This window comes from Lagenorhynchus albirostris, chromosome 15 (assembly GCF_949774975.1).
Source record: "Lagenorhynchus albirostris chromosome 15, mLagAlb1.1, whole genome shotgun sequence".
In the NCBI taxonomy this organism is placed as follows: Eukaryota; Metazoa; Chordata; class Mammalia; order Artiodactyla; family Delphinidae; genus Lagenorhynchus; species Lagenorhynchus albirostris.
Window position 1 is genome coordinate 30,434,162 of NC_083109.1, and position 15,752 is coordinate 30,449,913.

Genomic DNA, 15,752 nt, shown 5'->3' on the forward strand with positions numbered 1-15,752 from the left:
ATCAGCCCTGTCAGAAACAGGGCTAGGACATACATTTACTGATTGGTCAGTCTGTAGATACTTGAGTTTATTTGTTTTACATGCTATTGATGGCATCTGCAGAGAACAAAAGGAAGCCGGGTCACGGCATTTCAAAGTAATTTTTTGCAGCTTGAGGAACAGCAGAAGCTTCAAGTTGTGGGTGCAGTAGGGGCATCATAATGTGAAGGCTCCAGACTCAGAAAGATAGGGTCACCTTCTTTCTCCACACTCAGAAGCTAGAGGACATGCCCATTTTCCTCAACTTTCTTAAACCTCAATTTTTACAAAAGCAAAATAAGGAATAATACTTACATCACCTAAATTTTTTAAAGTGTCAGTTCCCTTGCTCTTAAGATAAATTATATGAAGAAACAGACATCTTGGTAATTTTGCCACCTTGTATACATGATTCCATTTTCTTTACACTGAGATTATACCCATAAATAAAACAAATTTCAAGGGAAAAATGGCTTTTAGTGACCATAGCATATATACTGGAAAGAAGCCTAATTTTCTAGTATTCACAGAGTGCATGATCCCTAAAATGACCAAGAAGGAAGGATTTGACAATTTTCAAGAGGTTGACACAGTCTATAAATTTACCTCAAAATGCAAGCTAGGGAGTGGAGAGTCATGTGGGGAAGGCAACGTCACACAATGAAAATGACCCACAGCCCAGGGAATTTAGCCAAAATGATTTTCTTTTAAATATACAATCATTCTTTGATGGTGGTAGTGAACACTAATATACCTTTCCTTGAATAGTTACGAGGATAATCATATCTTTTGCAAAGGCAGCATTCCCAGTTCAGACGTGTCATTTAAGGTTGGAATCTTTAAAAGCTATGAAAGCACTCTAAACATGGCTGTGCTGCTCAGGAAAGATCTGACTTTCTTGTTCCAAACTGAAGTGCAGTGGGACGTCCGTTCCATGGCCCTCATGTGTTAGTGTGCTCAGCCCTTTACTGTCCTTGCCTCACTGGCTTATGACTTTCTTCCCTGTGGGATCAGTGCTCCTTGAGGGCAGGGAGGGACTATACTTTGCCCACTCAATCTCTAGGGTCCTGTATACTGTCAGCTCCCTATACATGCTTTGGGGTTTTTTTTAAACTATTTTTGTAAAACAATTTTTACAATTTAAACTGAGGGACGAAACTCAGTTGGGCTCTAAGTATTCATATTGTAATTTTAAAATTAATTTGAGTAATGTGATTTATAAGAAGATTGATCAGTAATCCTAGAAAGACTGAGAGGGTTTATACCTCCTCCTACATAAGAAAGGGATGTGGCAAAACTTGTACCACCAGACCCCCTCCTCACTGGACCAAAGGGAAGGGAATGAGCTTGTGGGGAGGTGAGGAGAAGGAAAAGATGTTCCTAACTTCATTTTACACAGGGGGGCAACTCCAATGGGCTTACCTTCCTACAGTCTCTTCTTGTGGAAAGTAGGGTAGAGCAGGGCCATAGCATGTCTGCCACATGACTCCTCACCCACTCTCTGCCTGATCCAGGAAAACTGACCTAAAGATGACTGTTCCTTGTCCTTGTGCAGCTAGGATCCCACCTTCTGCTGAGATGCAGGAGGGAGCAGGTTCTCCTTCCCTTTCTGTATGTATAGGCAATATCACCCTGACAGAAGTGGGGATGGAGCATGTTCAAATTTAGAAGCTATATGGATGGCTGTATCACTGTACTGTACTGTAGATGTGGGCTCAGGGTTCTGATTGGCCCACATGGCCACAGCAGGTGGATGAGGCCTTCTCTGGGAGAGTGGCAGGATAGAAAGAATACAGTACAGAAAAAATATTTGAAGAAATAATGGCTGAAAACTTCCAAAGCTTGGTGAAAGACAAACCTACATATTTATGAAGCCAAAGAAATCCATGCTGAGACATATCATAATCAAATTGCTGAAAACTAAAGACATAGAAAAAAATCTTGAAAGCAGCCAGAGAAAAATGACACATTATGGATAGGAGATTGATGATTCAAATGACTATGAATTTCTCATCAGAAACCATGGAGGTCAGAAGGAAGTGGCACAACATTTTAAAAACGCTGAAGGAAAAGAAATAACCTAGGAATAAAGGTGAAATAGGGGCTTCCCTGGTGGTGCAGTGGTTGAGAGTCCGCCTGCCGATGCAGGGGACACAGGTTCGTGCCCCGGTCTGGGAGGATCCCACATGCCGCGGAGCGGCTGGGCCAGTGAGCCATGGCCGCCGAGCCTGCGCGTCCGGAGCCTGTGCTCCGCAACGGGAGAGGCCACAACAGTGAGAGGCCCGCGTATCGTAAAAAAAAAAAAAAAAAAAAAAAGGTGAAATAAAGACATTCTCAGATGAAGGCAAACTAATAGAATTCATAGCCAGCAGATCTGCTCTCAAAGAATTGCTAAAGGAGGTTCATCACATAGAAGGAAAGTGACATAAGAAAGAAACTTGGAAAACTGGGAATTAAGAGCAACAGAAATGGTAAATATTTGGATAAATATAACAAACTATTCGTCCCCTCCTGAATTCTTTAAAATATATCTGATGGTTAAAAGTAAAAAATGTAACACTGTCTGATGCCATTTTCAATGTATATAGGTGTAATATGACACTTACTGTATAAAGGAGTAAAAGTAAAGGGATCTATACGGTGATAAGGTTTCTACATTGCAAATGAAGTGCTAAAAAATTGATTCTAGGTATTTATTTTGTAATCCCTAAGTAACCACTAGAAAATTATACAAAAAGATAAAATCACAATAGATAAAATACTAAAAATGTTCAAATAACCCAAAAGCAGGTAGGAGGAGACAAAGGAATAAGAAAGAGGGGCAAAAGCGGAAGATAAATAGTAAAAGAGTAGACCTAATTTCAAACACGTCAATAATTGCATTGAACATAAATGGTCTAAACACATCAATTAAAAGACAGGTTGGCAGGGTGGATTAAAAAACATGACCTAACTATATGCTGTCTATAAAAACACTTCAAATATAAAGACATAATGTGTTTACAGATTAGAAAACTCAACATGGTAGGGATACCAAATTTCCCCTGATTTATATATTTAATGCAATACTAATCAAGATCCCAGCAGGATTTTTGTTGTTGTTGTTTGTGTGTGTACAGATAGACAAGCTGCTGTTACAATTTACATGGAAGAGCAAGACTAGCTAAAACAGTTTTGGAAAAGAAGAATAAAGTTGGAGGAATCATATTACCTGATTTTAAGACTTGCTATAAAAATACAGTAATCAAGACTGTGGTATTGTTGAAGGGACATAGGCACAGAAATCAATGGAACAGAATAGAGAATCCAGAAATAGACTCACAAAAATATGGCCATTTGATTTTTGATAAAGGTGCAAAAGAAATTAAGTGGAGAAAGCAACCATTCACCATAACCAGAGCTGGGGACACTGTGGTGAACAAATCAAAGACTAAATGCAAATGACAAGCAGATCACAGACTAATGTCAAGGCTCTCAGGCTTTTCTTAAAAAAACCCCATATCTGGCAATAGTTGGCAATAGCCTACATTCCCCTATGGTAACAATTAGCTAGAGCTGAATGCTGACAACTTCTTTAACACAGGACCTTGCATGCCCCAGTGTGTCACAGCTTCCATGGCACTTTTCTGTTTCTCTTGATACCAAGACTCCATTAGATGCAATTTATTTATTTATGTTTGTTCTGTTTTTTTATAACTTTTGGCCACACCGCACAGCATGTGGGATCATCCACAGATTCAAACAACCACAGACCGTGTAATACTGTAGTATTCACTATTGAAAAAAATCTGCGTATAAGTGGACCCGTGCAGTTCAAACCCATGTTGTTCAAGGGTCAACTGTACTTTTTTTGTTTTTCTGTACGTGGGCCTCTCACTGTTGTGGCCTCTCCCGTTGCGGAGCACAGGCTCCGGATGTGCAGGCTCAGCGGCCATGGCTCACGGGCCCAGCCGCTCCGTGGCATGTGGGATCTTCCCGGACCTGGGCATGAACCCGGGTCCCCTGCATCGGCAGGCGGACTCTCAACCACTGCGCCACCAGGGAAGCCCTCAACCGTACTTTTTAGATTTTTTTGCCACGTGGCTTGTGGGATCTTATTTCCCTGATCAGGGATTGAACCTGGGCCCTTGGCAGTGACAGCACGGAGTCCTAACCACTGGACCTCCAGGGAATTCCTCAACTGTATTTTAAAAATAATATATTAACTTACTTTCCTTCTTTAAAATTAAGAACATTATATATGAGATTAATATCCCTTTTGACCAACTTCCCCTAATCTTTTCCCTCTTCTCTCCTCCTCTGTGTGATCATTATGCATCCTTTTCAAACACTAAGCAGTATGCATATAAATCCATGAAAAATGTGTTTATCTTAGTTTACATACATGATATAAACATTTATATCATTTTGCAACTTGCTTTTTCAAGATTCCGTTAGAGATCTATCTAGGTTGACGTGTTTATAGATGGAGCTTGTTCCTTAATTTTGCCTGCCGTATAGTACCTCACTGTATGAATCACTGTATCAGGTTTCCTTCTTTTCCTCTCTCCCTCCCTCTCTTGATGGATAATCTTCCAGTGTATCATGTTTTATTTATTTGTCACACTACTGATGGACATTTAGCTTGTCTCTGATTTTCCACTATTATAATTATTCACTAATAACGTTATTCATATTGAAATTATGTGTGCTTACACAGGAACAAGCTATGTATCATTGTATAATTAGGCCACAGGAATGCACACACACAAGTTTGACAAAATAGTTTCAACACAAAGAAGTGCATCAAAAAAGGACCAAACTGCGAAAAGTACATGACTGGCCTCTGGAAACAAGTTGTAGAGCAAGGTTAGGTTTTCTTGGGCACAGTGAAACTGGAATTAGTGGGTGCGGTTGGGATACTAACTCTGATGAGTAATGATGTAACACAATTCACTTATTCAGGATAAAGATTCTAAACTAATGGGTCAAACCAATAAGGAAGACTTCTATTCCTGACAAACATGGTTATTCAGTATTGTTAATGTATGTCAGAATTAGATCTTTTCATTTATGGTCATCAAAAAGACTCCAAACAGAAGAGGATCACTTTCTGTTACTGTTTTAGGAAAAATTTAAAAATCAAACAGTATTTGATGCTTGAGTTTAATCCAAGGTTAGTTCTGAAATGCTGTACCATATCAACTCTTTGATAAAAAACATGCAGAAAGAGCAAAGGAGGGACTTCTCTTGGTGGCACAGTGGTTAAGACTCTGAGCTCCCAATGCAGGGGGCCTGGGTTTGATCCCTGGTCAGGGAACTAGATCTCACATGCATGCCACAACTAAGGAGCCCACCTGCCGCAACTAAGACCCAGTGCAACCAAATAAATAAATATTTTAAAAAAAGAGCAAAGGAGCAGTAGATAATTTCAAAGTGTTCATCAATAATATAAATCATTATTTTTTTTACTATTATTCAAATAATTTCACAACTTAACTCTCTTTGAAGAGACTGGTAATGTAGCTTCACCACAGTTATGATATATAAAACATAGATATGACAGTGTGTAGCTTTTCAAGTCCTTGCTTTAAACACCAATTAAAAAACTCAGAAAGGGTGGAAGAGAAAGGGCCCTAAAATTAAAAATAAAAACTCTGAGCATTTGAAATCAGTGGCAAGACAAGGAATAAAATAAACAAGAATTACTATAGATTACGTGTCTTAAGGTGCATAGCAGGATGCACACACACATCTGTATATAGCTTAGAAAGCAGAACAATATAGTGAACACCCCAACCACGCAACCTCATTACTAGACAAGTCCAAGAGTTCATATCTCTCCCTATAGCTCTTCCCTATTCCATCCCTCTGTCTCACCTCCCCAAGCCCCCACCTTCATGAAGTAATCACTGCCTTGTTTGTGCCATTGGTAAGAAAGGACTTCTGGGAACATTTTCAAGAGTGAAATTAGTGCAAATTCATCTTGAGTAGAAAAACTTGTTTATATCTATCTCCTACTCGTATAGCATGGACAGCAAGCAGCATCCCTGCTGCTATGAAATCTTACACTGACACCATTCCTATTAAAAATGAGTTATTTTACACTCTTATAAGTCTTCACAAAATTGATTTTTATGTGACCTCACCCTCAAATATTCTATTAAGCTGATCAAAATAAGCCCAATTTTTTTCAGTGTGTGAAAATATAGATGTTTAAGCATACCACAGCATACCACTTCTGTTAGCATATACTCAAGAGCAGATTAAAATACTTATAGGCAACTTACCTCATGTAAATTCAGTTCTTTTACTTTTTCTTTTAATATAACCTGTAAGACAAAAAAAAAGTATGCTTTTATGCCCATTTAAATCTGTAATTTAAAAGATTTCTCATTGTTCTTACAAATATTTTTCTTTTCTGTATATAGCTCATTTCACCTCATATTCAGTATTAGAGAGAATCTCTTACAGTTTGAGATAGAACATTTTAGCAACATTCTTTTAACTTGAGCAAGGTGTAGTATTCTCCTGAAAAGCAATTTTAAAATCTCTTTGAGAATAGATTAAATTTTGGGAGAAGAAATTAACACATGCCTATCTGGAGTATGTGCTAATATGGGGGGAAAGTAAATGAGATTGCTTGCCTCATGATTTGGTAAAACACAGTATTGACTCATGGGACAGACTGGTAATTTATAAAAGACTGAAAAGTAAGGTCAATCTTAATTTTGGAAGCTTTGCTTATTATTATACATCAGTATCCTCAGAAAACTTTAGCTCTATCCAGAATTATGTAAATAGGTTTAAAACTCATCCAGGTGCTGTCCCTAACCTGACTTTGTGGTGACTGGATATCAGTTAAAAATAATGCAAAATGACAAGAGGGCAGATGACTATTTAAAAAGAACATCTCTAAACAAATAGGACCTAATCAAGCTTGAAAGCTTCTGCACAGCAAAGGAAACCATAAACAAAATGAAAAGACAACTTAAGGACTGGGAGAAAATATTTGCAAATGATGCCACTGACAAGGGCTTAATTTCCAAAATATACAAACAGCTCATACAACTCATTAACAAAAAACAAACAACCCAATTGAAAAATGGGCAGCAGACCTAAATAGACAGTTCTCCAAAGAAGACATACAGATGGACAACAGGCACATGAAAAGATGCTCAACATCACTAATTATCAGAGAAATGAAAATCAAAACTACAATGAGGTATCACCTCCCAGCAGTCAGAATGGTCATCATTAAAAAGCCTACAGATAACAAATGCTGGCGAGGGTGTGGAGAAAAGGGAACCCTCCTACGCTGTTGGTGGGAATGTAAGTTGGTGCAGCCACTATGGAAAACAGTGTGGAGGTTCCTCAAAAAACCATTTGAGACAAAAATTGAGACAAAAAGATTCATTCCTTTAGAAAACTAAGACATTCATCTCTGTATATTAAATCCCACACGAGACCCATGTGTGGTTACCTGTGGACATCAGTGTGGACATCTAAGGAACTCACCAATGAGCTCAGATTTCAAAGAGACATGGATAAAAAGATATGTAATCCTAAAATGACGACATGGTCTGTAACATCAGTGTCAGCAAGATTAAAGACCCAAATAAACTGAAGCTTGGCCCCCACCCCCACCTCTCCCCCCCTCCTAAATTGCTATGGACGACAAAAATAATTTCATGCTCAGGGTCAAAAGAAAATTAAGGAACACCTAGGCCCACTGTTTGGTATCAGTGGTAAAATATTAATGGATGACACATGGAAGAAAAAACAAATTTTACTGGCCTTCAAGAAAAGCTAAATTTATTACCTTAAAGAACATATCAGCAAAGGGATAGTACAAAGGGCTAGGAGTTAATAGCAATGACTGAAGTATCTGGACTTCCAGTAGTGTGACGTGAACTAACATTTAAAACACAAAGGGGAGGAGATGAGATCAGTATAATACAGCTGGTTACCTCTGAGGAACTAGTATGTCTTCCAATGAAGAAGGTAAAAATTTCATTTAATGGAATCTCTGAACTCCATTAGGATGATAGTAAGTTCAAGGATTTTAAGCTACAGCATTTCTCTTTACCAAAATATTGGCCAAAGTTCCCTGTTACGTTATATTATTTTATCATTTGAACTTTCTGTAACTTCAAGTAATACTTAAGAGAAGGCACCACAATAAGCCCAGGCACTGCAACGAAGAGTAGCCCCCACTCGCCGCAACTAGAGAAAGCCCGTGTACAGTAACGAAGACTCAACACAGCCAAAAAAAAAAAAAAAAAAGGAACACTTGAAGTATTTTGTATGGCAAATTGGCAAGCAAAATGCTAAAATGAACACAAGTAAATCTAGTCCCAGTTTAAAATATGAGTGGAAACCTGAGGTCTCATTTTTTTGGTGAAGAACATGATCAAAGCTAATCTTAAGTAAATCTCTCTCACCTGTTTGTAGGCATAAAATTCTTTGTGTGCTTGATGTCTTAGCCTAAAAGACAGAAATGAGAAATGCAATACTGAGATTTCCATATAAGAATTTGACAAAAATTTTAAAACTGCTTATTTTTGGTATTAATTTATATCATTTATGGTTTAAAATCCAGAATCTTTATTCTAGAATACACTCAAATGACATATCTGTTACCATGTTATGAGAAAGTGACCAGTGAACCATAGAATGTTATCCAAATATATAAGGTCAAGTGAAATCTCATTAAAACAAAATCTCAAATATTTTAAAGAAGGCTCAATTTTTTATATTGACAATAGTCCACTTATTTCAATAATATTTAATATATCACATTTTTCCTAATTAAAAAATTGAGGTATCAATATAATATACATCTAATAATGTGCAAAAGCCTCAAGAATACAGATAAGTATTAAAAAAAATTATACACACCACTGTAACTATCACCCAGATCAATACATAGAACATTTCCAGCATCCCTGAAATGACTCTTCCCAATCAATATTCACCCCTAACACTATCCTAATTTTTATCATTGTAGATTAACTATGCTTGTTTTTGAACTTCACATAAATGGATCATTTGGTATATACTCTCCTGTGTTGGCTTCTTTCAGTCAACAATTACTTGTGAAATTCATCCATGTTGTTGCAGTAATTATAGTTTTGACTGACATATAGTGTTCCATTTTACGAATGAATATAAAACTATCCATTCCACTGTTGACAAATATTTAGGTTACTTCCAATTTGGGGCAATTATGAATCAAGCTGCTATACAAATTCTTCTACATGTCTTTTAGTGGACATATAGACTCATTTCTGTTGAGTGAGTATCTAGGAGTAGAATTACTGGTCCAAAGTGCTTGTACCAGTTTTACTCCTATGGGTAGTGCATGAAAGTTCTAGTTGTTCACATCTTTGCCACAGCTTGGTAGGGTCAGTCTAAAACTTTTTAGCCAGTCTGGTGGGTGTTCAGTGGTATCTCATTTTGGTTTTAATTTTGCATTTCCCAAATGATGTTTAAGACCCTTTCATATGCTTATTGCCTGTTTGGATATTTTCTTTTACGAAATGCCTGTTCAAGTCTTTTGTCCATTTAAGAAAATGAGTTGACTATATTTTTCTTATTGATTTGTAGGAGCTGTTTAAATATTTTAGATGCAAGTCCTCTGTTGGGTACTGCAATACTCTATGGCTTGCCTTTTAATTCTCTTAATGTTATCTTTTGATGAACAAAAGCTTTTAATTTAAAGCTTTTTAATTTAATTTGTGTCCAGTTAAAGAAATCTTTGCCAACCCCCAGATAATGAAGATAATTTCTTGTGTGTATCGTGAAAATAATTTGTTATTTTACCTATCACATTGAGGTCTATGATCCATCTGAAATTAGTCTTTATGTATGATGTGAGGTAGAGGTCAAAGTTCTTTTTATCCACATGCAGATTTTCATTTGACTCCTTTATTGAAGAGACACTTCTTTCCCCACTGTGTTGCAATGGCACATCTGCTGTAAGTGAGACCAATGTGTGGTTCTGTTTCTAGAGTTTCTGTTTTATCCCACTGGTTTATCTGCCCATCCTTGTGTACTGGGTTGAATCGTGTCCCCTCAAAATTAATGTCAAACTGCTACCTCAGAATGTAACCTTGTTTGGAAATAGCATCTTTGCAGACTATTTAGTAGTTAAAATGAGGTCACATTAGGATTAGGGTAGACCATAAATCCAATATGACTGTTGTCCTTAGAAGAAGAGGAGAGGATATACAGAGACACAGGGAAGAAGGCCAGGTGAAGACAGAGGCAGAGACTGAAGTGATGCAGCTACAAGCCAAAAAATATCAAGGATTGCTGACAACCACCAGGAACTAAGAAGAGGCAAGGAAGGATCCTCCCCTAGATAGCCTTCAGAGGCAGCATGGCCCTGCCAACACCTTAATTTCGAACTTCTAGCTTCCAGAACTGTGAGAGTTTGATAAATTTCTGTTGTTTTAAGCCATCCAGCTTGTGGTACTTTGTTACAGCAACCCTGGGAAACCAATGCATCTTGTGTCAATACCATGCCAGTTTAAAAAAAAAAAAACACCTTTTATTTTGAAATGGTCTTATAGGAAAGTTGCAAAAAATATCAGAGTTCATATATACTTCTCTCCCCAGTTTTCCAACATTCACATCTTACATAACCATAGAACAATGATCAAAAGCAGGAAATTAACACTAATGTTTTGATATTAATACTCGTATAGTATTCACCAAACAGACTTTGTTTGAATTTCACCAGTTTTTTCACTAATGTTCTTTTCCTATCTTGTGATCCAATCCAGGACCCCAGCCTGCATCTAGTTGTGTCTCCTTAGTTTCTTCAAATCTGTGACAGTTCCTTAGTTTTTCCTTGTTTTTCAGGATTTTGACATATCGACCATGATCACTTGGTTATGGCAATGTCTGCTGGGTCTCTCCACTGTAAAGTTACTATTTTCCCCTTTGCAACTGATCAATATCTTGGGGGAGACACATTGAAACTATGAAAATATCCTATATTTTTCTCAAGCTTTTGCCCACTGATTTTAGCATCCATCTTGCTTGCAACAATTCTGCAGTGTTTGCCTGGTGGTGGTTTTGTAGTTCCCTAATTCCTTGTACATTAACTGGGATTCTTCTGTAAGGAAGAGATGCCCCTTCTCCTTCATTTATTTATATCAGCATGGACTCATTTGTGTTAGTCTATGGGTTATAATTTAATATGATCATTATTTATTTTGTTGCTCAAATTGATTTAGGCTTTTAGGCCCTCCTTCAGGTTGATTCTTATATCCTTTCAACATGCCCTCATCCTTTCCCATGCATTTCCTAGCTCACTGGCACCAAAAGATGTTACAAGCTCATCTTGTATTTTCCATGCTCCAGTTGTGGAATTAACCACTTCTTTCAAAGAGCCTTGGTTCCTTTTATTGGAGAATAATATTTAGAAACCAAGATCTGGGTGCTAGGTGAATAGCACTCTGTTTTAAGTACTGGAGTTTGGAAAAAGTCTTGGGTCCTCAAGCTTTGTTCTTAACTACTTTGGCTATTCGTGGTCCTTTGCATTTCCATATAGATTTCATGAGCTTATCAATTTCCACAAAAAAAATCTGTTGGGATTTTGACGGACACTGTGTTTAATTTATAGATCAATTGGGGGAAGAACTGACATCTTTGCAAGATTGCGTTTCCAACCTGTGAATATAGCATACTCTATTTATTAGATCTTCTTTCTCTGTACACATTTCTACGTAGAACACTTATATATCCTTCATTAAATTTATTCCTAGGTATTTGGTAATTTTTGATCTACTATAAATGGTATTTAAAATTTTTTTATGTTCTAATTCTTTGTTGCTACTACATAGAAAAAAATTCAATTTTTGAATATTGATCCTGTATCTAGTGACTTGCTAAGTTCACTTATTAATTCTAAACATCTTATCTGCAGAATCTTTTGGATTTTTAAAATACACAATTATTTTGTCTGCAAATAATAACAGTTAAAACTCTACCTATTTAATCTTCACATATTTCACTCTTTATTCTTTTTTTTTTAATTTTTATTTTTTTGCGGTATGCGGGCCTCTCACTGCTGTGGCCTCCCGTTGCGGAGCACAGGCTCCGGACGCGCAGGCTCAGCGGCCATGGCTCACGGGCCCAGCTGCTTCGCGGCATGTGGGATCTCCCCGGCCCGGGGCACGAACCCGTGTCCCCTGCATCGGCAGGCGGACTCTCAACCAGTGCGCCACCAGGGAAGCCCTTCACTCTTTATTCTTTATTTCACTTCTTTTTTTTCCTGCACTGGCCAGGACCTCCAGTACCAATATTAAATGCAAGTGATGGCAGTGAATGTCCTTATTAATATGTTACTACTAAATACGATGTTTTCTCTAGATTTTTTGTAGATAACCCTTGATTCAAATAAAGTTCCCTTGTATCCTAGTTTTAGACTTAAAAAAATCATGAATAGGTATTAATTTTTGTCAAGTGCTTTTTTTCCCTTTTTACTGTTAATGTGGAATACTGTATTGATTGATTTTCAAATGTTAAAACAATCTTCATTTCTGGAACAAAACTCCACTTGGTTGTGGTGTACCACCTTTTTGTACATCCTTGAATTTTATTTACTAATATTTTGTTCATGAGAAAGATTAGTCTATAATTTCCATTCTTGTAATGTCCTCGTCAGGCTTTGGAATCAAAATTATCTGGCCTCTTCGAAGTATCTCTTCTATTCTCTGGAAAAGTCATATAAGAGTGGTATTTTTTTGGGCTTCCCTGGTGGCGCAGTGGTTGAGAGTCCGTCTGCCGATGCAGGGGACGCGGGTTCGTGCCCCGGTCTGGGAAGATCCCACATGCCGTGGAGCGGCTGGGCCCGTGAGCCATGGCCGCTGAGCCTGAGTGTCCGGAGCCTGTGCTCTGCAACGGGAGAGGCCACAACAGTGAGAGGCCCGCGTACCGCAAAAAAAAAAAAAAAAGAGTGGTATTTTTTCCTTAAATGTTTGGAGAAATTCACTGGTGAAGTTACCTGACTTGCAGTTTCTTTTTGGAAATGCTTTTATTATTACATATATAATTATTAATATTTTATATTTCTTCTTGACTCAGTTAAAAATGTTATTATTCTTTTACTTGTATTCACATAACATACAATTAACCATCTTAAACTGTATAATCCAGTGGTACTTAGTGCAGTCACAATGTTGTGCAACCACTAGTTCACTCTAGTTTCAAAACTTTTTCATCAAAAAAAATCTGGTACTCATTAAGTAGTTGGTCCCCACTCCCCCGTTCCCTGGTAATCTCTAATCTGCTTTCTGTCTCTATGGATTTGCCTATTATGGATACATTACATAAAATAAATCATACAATATGTGACCATTTTGTGTCTGGCTTTTCATTTAGCGTAATGTTTTCGAGGCTCTGCCTATTTGTAGCATGTATCAGTACTTCACTCCTTTTTATGGCTGAATAATATTTCACTATATGTATATGCCACAATTTGATTATCCATTTGTCTATTAATGAGCATTTGGGTTGTTTATACCTTCTGGCTATTACGAATAATGATATAAACATTCTGTACAAATTTCCTTGTGGACATATCTCTTCATTTGTCTTGGGTATATACCTAGGAGTGAAATTTCTGGGTCATATGGTAATTCTATGTTTAACTTTCAAGGAACTGATGAACTGTTTTCCACAGTTCCTGCACCATTTTACATTCCCACCAGCAATGTATGAGGGTTTCTATTTCTCCACATCCTTGTCAACACATAATTTTCCATATTTTTGACTACAGCATCCTACTAGTTGTGACATTTATTGTGGTTTTAATGTGCATTTCCTTAATGACCAATGCTGTTGAACATCTTTTCACATGCTTGTTGGCCATCTGTATATCTTCCTTGGAGAAATGGCTACTTAAGCCCTTTACCTATTTTTAAATTCAGTTGTCTTTTCTTTTATTTTAATATTTATTTATTTATTTAATTATTTATGGCTGCATTGGGTCTTCGTTGCTGTGCGTGGGCTTTCTCTAGTTGCAGCGAGTGGGGGCTACTCTTCATTGTGGTGCACGGGCTTCTCATTGCGGTGGCTTCTTTTGTTGCGGAGCATAGGCTCTAGGCATGCGGGCTTCAGTAGTTGTGGTATGAGGGCTCAGTAGTTGTGACTCGTGGGCTCTACAGTGCAGGCTCAGTAGTTGTGGCGCACAGGCTTAGTTGCTCCGCGGCATGTGGGATCTTCCTGGACCAGGGCTCAAACCCGTGTCCCCTGCATTGGCAGGCAGATTCTTAACCACTGCACCACCAGGGAAGTCCCAATATTTGTTTATTTAATTTATTTTTGGCTGCGTTGGGTCTTAGTTGCAGCATGCAGGATCCTCTGCTGCGGCGTGCAGGCTTCTCTCTAGTTGTGGTGCGTGGGCTCAGCTGTTGTGGAGCTTGGGTTCCAGAGTGTGTGGGCTCTGTAGTTGTGGTGTGCAGGGTCCAGAGCATGTGGGCTCTGTAGTTGTGGCACGTGGGCTCTCTAGTTGTAGCCCACATGCTCAGTAGTAGCAGTGCGTGGGCTTAGTTGCCCTATGGCATGTGGGATCTTAGTTCCCTGACCAGGGATCGAACCCACGTCCCCTGCATTGGAAGGTGGAATCTTAACCACTGGACCACTAGGGAAGTCCCAAATTCAGTTGTCTTTTTGCTGTTGAGTTGTAAGAGTTTTTAAAAATATATATCCTGGATATTAAACCCTTATCAAATATATGATTTGTAAATATTTCTCTCCCATTCTGTAGGCTGTTTTTTTCACTTTCTTGATAATGCTCTTTGATGCACAAATGTTATTAATTTTTATAAGTCCAATTTATCTATTTTTTCTTTTGTTGTTTGTGCTTTTGCTGTCAAATCTAAGACTCTATTGTCAATCTGAGGTCATGAAGATTTACTTGTTTTCTCCCAAGAGTTTTATAGTTTTAGCTCATGTTTAGGTCGCTGATCTATTTTTAAAAAATTTTTTTTAAAAATTTATTTTTGGCTGCGTTGGGTCTTCATTGCTGTATGCGGGCTTTTCTCTAGTTGTGGCGAGTGGGGGCTACTCTTCATTGCAGTGCACGGGTTTCTCATTGTGGTGGCTTCTCTTGTTGTGGGGCACAGACTCTAGGCATGCGGGCTTCAGTAGCTGTGGCACCCAGGCTCAGTAGTTGTGGCGCGTGGGCTCTAGAGTGCAGGGTCAGTAGTTGTGGCACGTGGACTTAGTTGCTCTGCGGCATGTGGGGTCTTCCTGGACCAGGGCTCAAACCCGTGTCCCCTGCATTGGCAGGCAGATTCTTAACCACTGTGCCACCAGGGAAGTCCTGCTGATCTATTTTTTGAGTTAATTTTTATATAGGAAATGAGGCAGGGGTTCAATTTTATTCTTTCACGTGTATTATTCAGTTGGTCCACCATTTGTTGAAGAGACTATTCTTTTGCCACTGAGTGGGCCTGGCACCCTTGTGAAAAACAACTGGCCATTACCATACTACCCAAAGTAATCTACAGATTTAATGTGATCCCTATCAAATTACCCATGACATTTTTTTTACAGAAATGGAACAGATAATCCTAAAATTTATATGGAACCATAAAAGCCAGAATTGCAAAGCAACCCTGAGTAACAAGAATAAAACTGGAGGCATAACCCTCCCAGACTTCAGATAATACTACAAAGCTACAGTGATCAAAACAGCCTGTTACTCTCATGACAACAGACATACAAATCAATGGAAC

General features: G+C 38.2%; 1 protein-coding gene across 2 annotated transcripts in view; it reads right to left on the reverse strand.

Moving 5' to 3' along the window:
- Positions 1-15,752, reverse strand: part of RNF24 (ring finger protein 24) — a 149,628-nt gene that overhangs the window by 13,607 nt on the left and 120,269 nt on the right. For both annotated transcript variants that reach the window (XM_060125168.1, XM_060125169.1), the window contains exons 3-4: positions 8,442-8,484; positions 6,288-6,329 (exon numbers count right to left, since the gene is read on the reverse strand). In XM_060125168.1, coding sequence (XP_059981151.1) covers positions 6,288-6,329; positions 8,442-8,484 — 85 coding nt within the window. The remainder of the gene's footprint in view (positions 1-6,287; positions 6,330-8,441; positions 8,485-15,752) is intronic.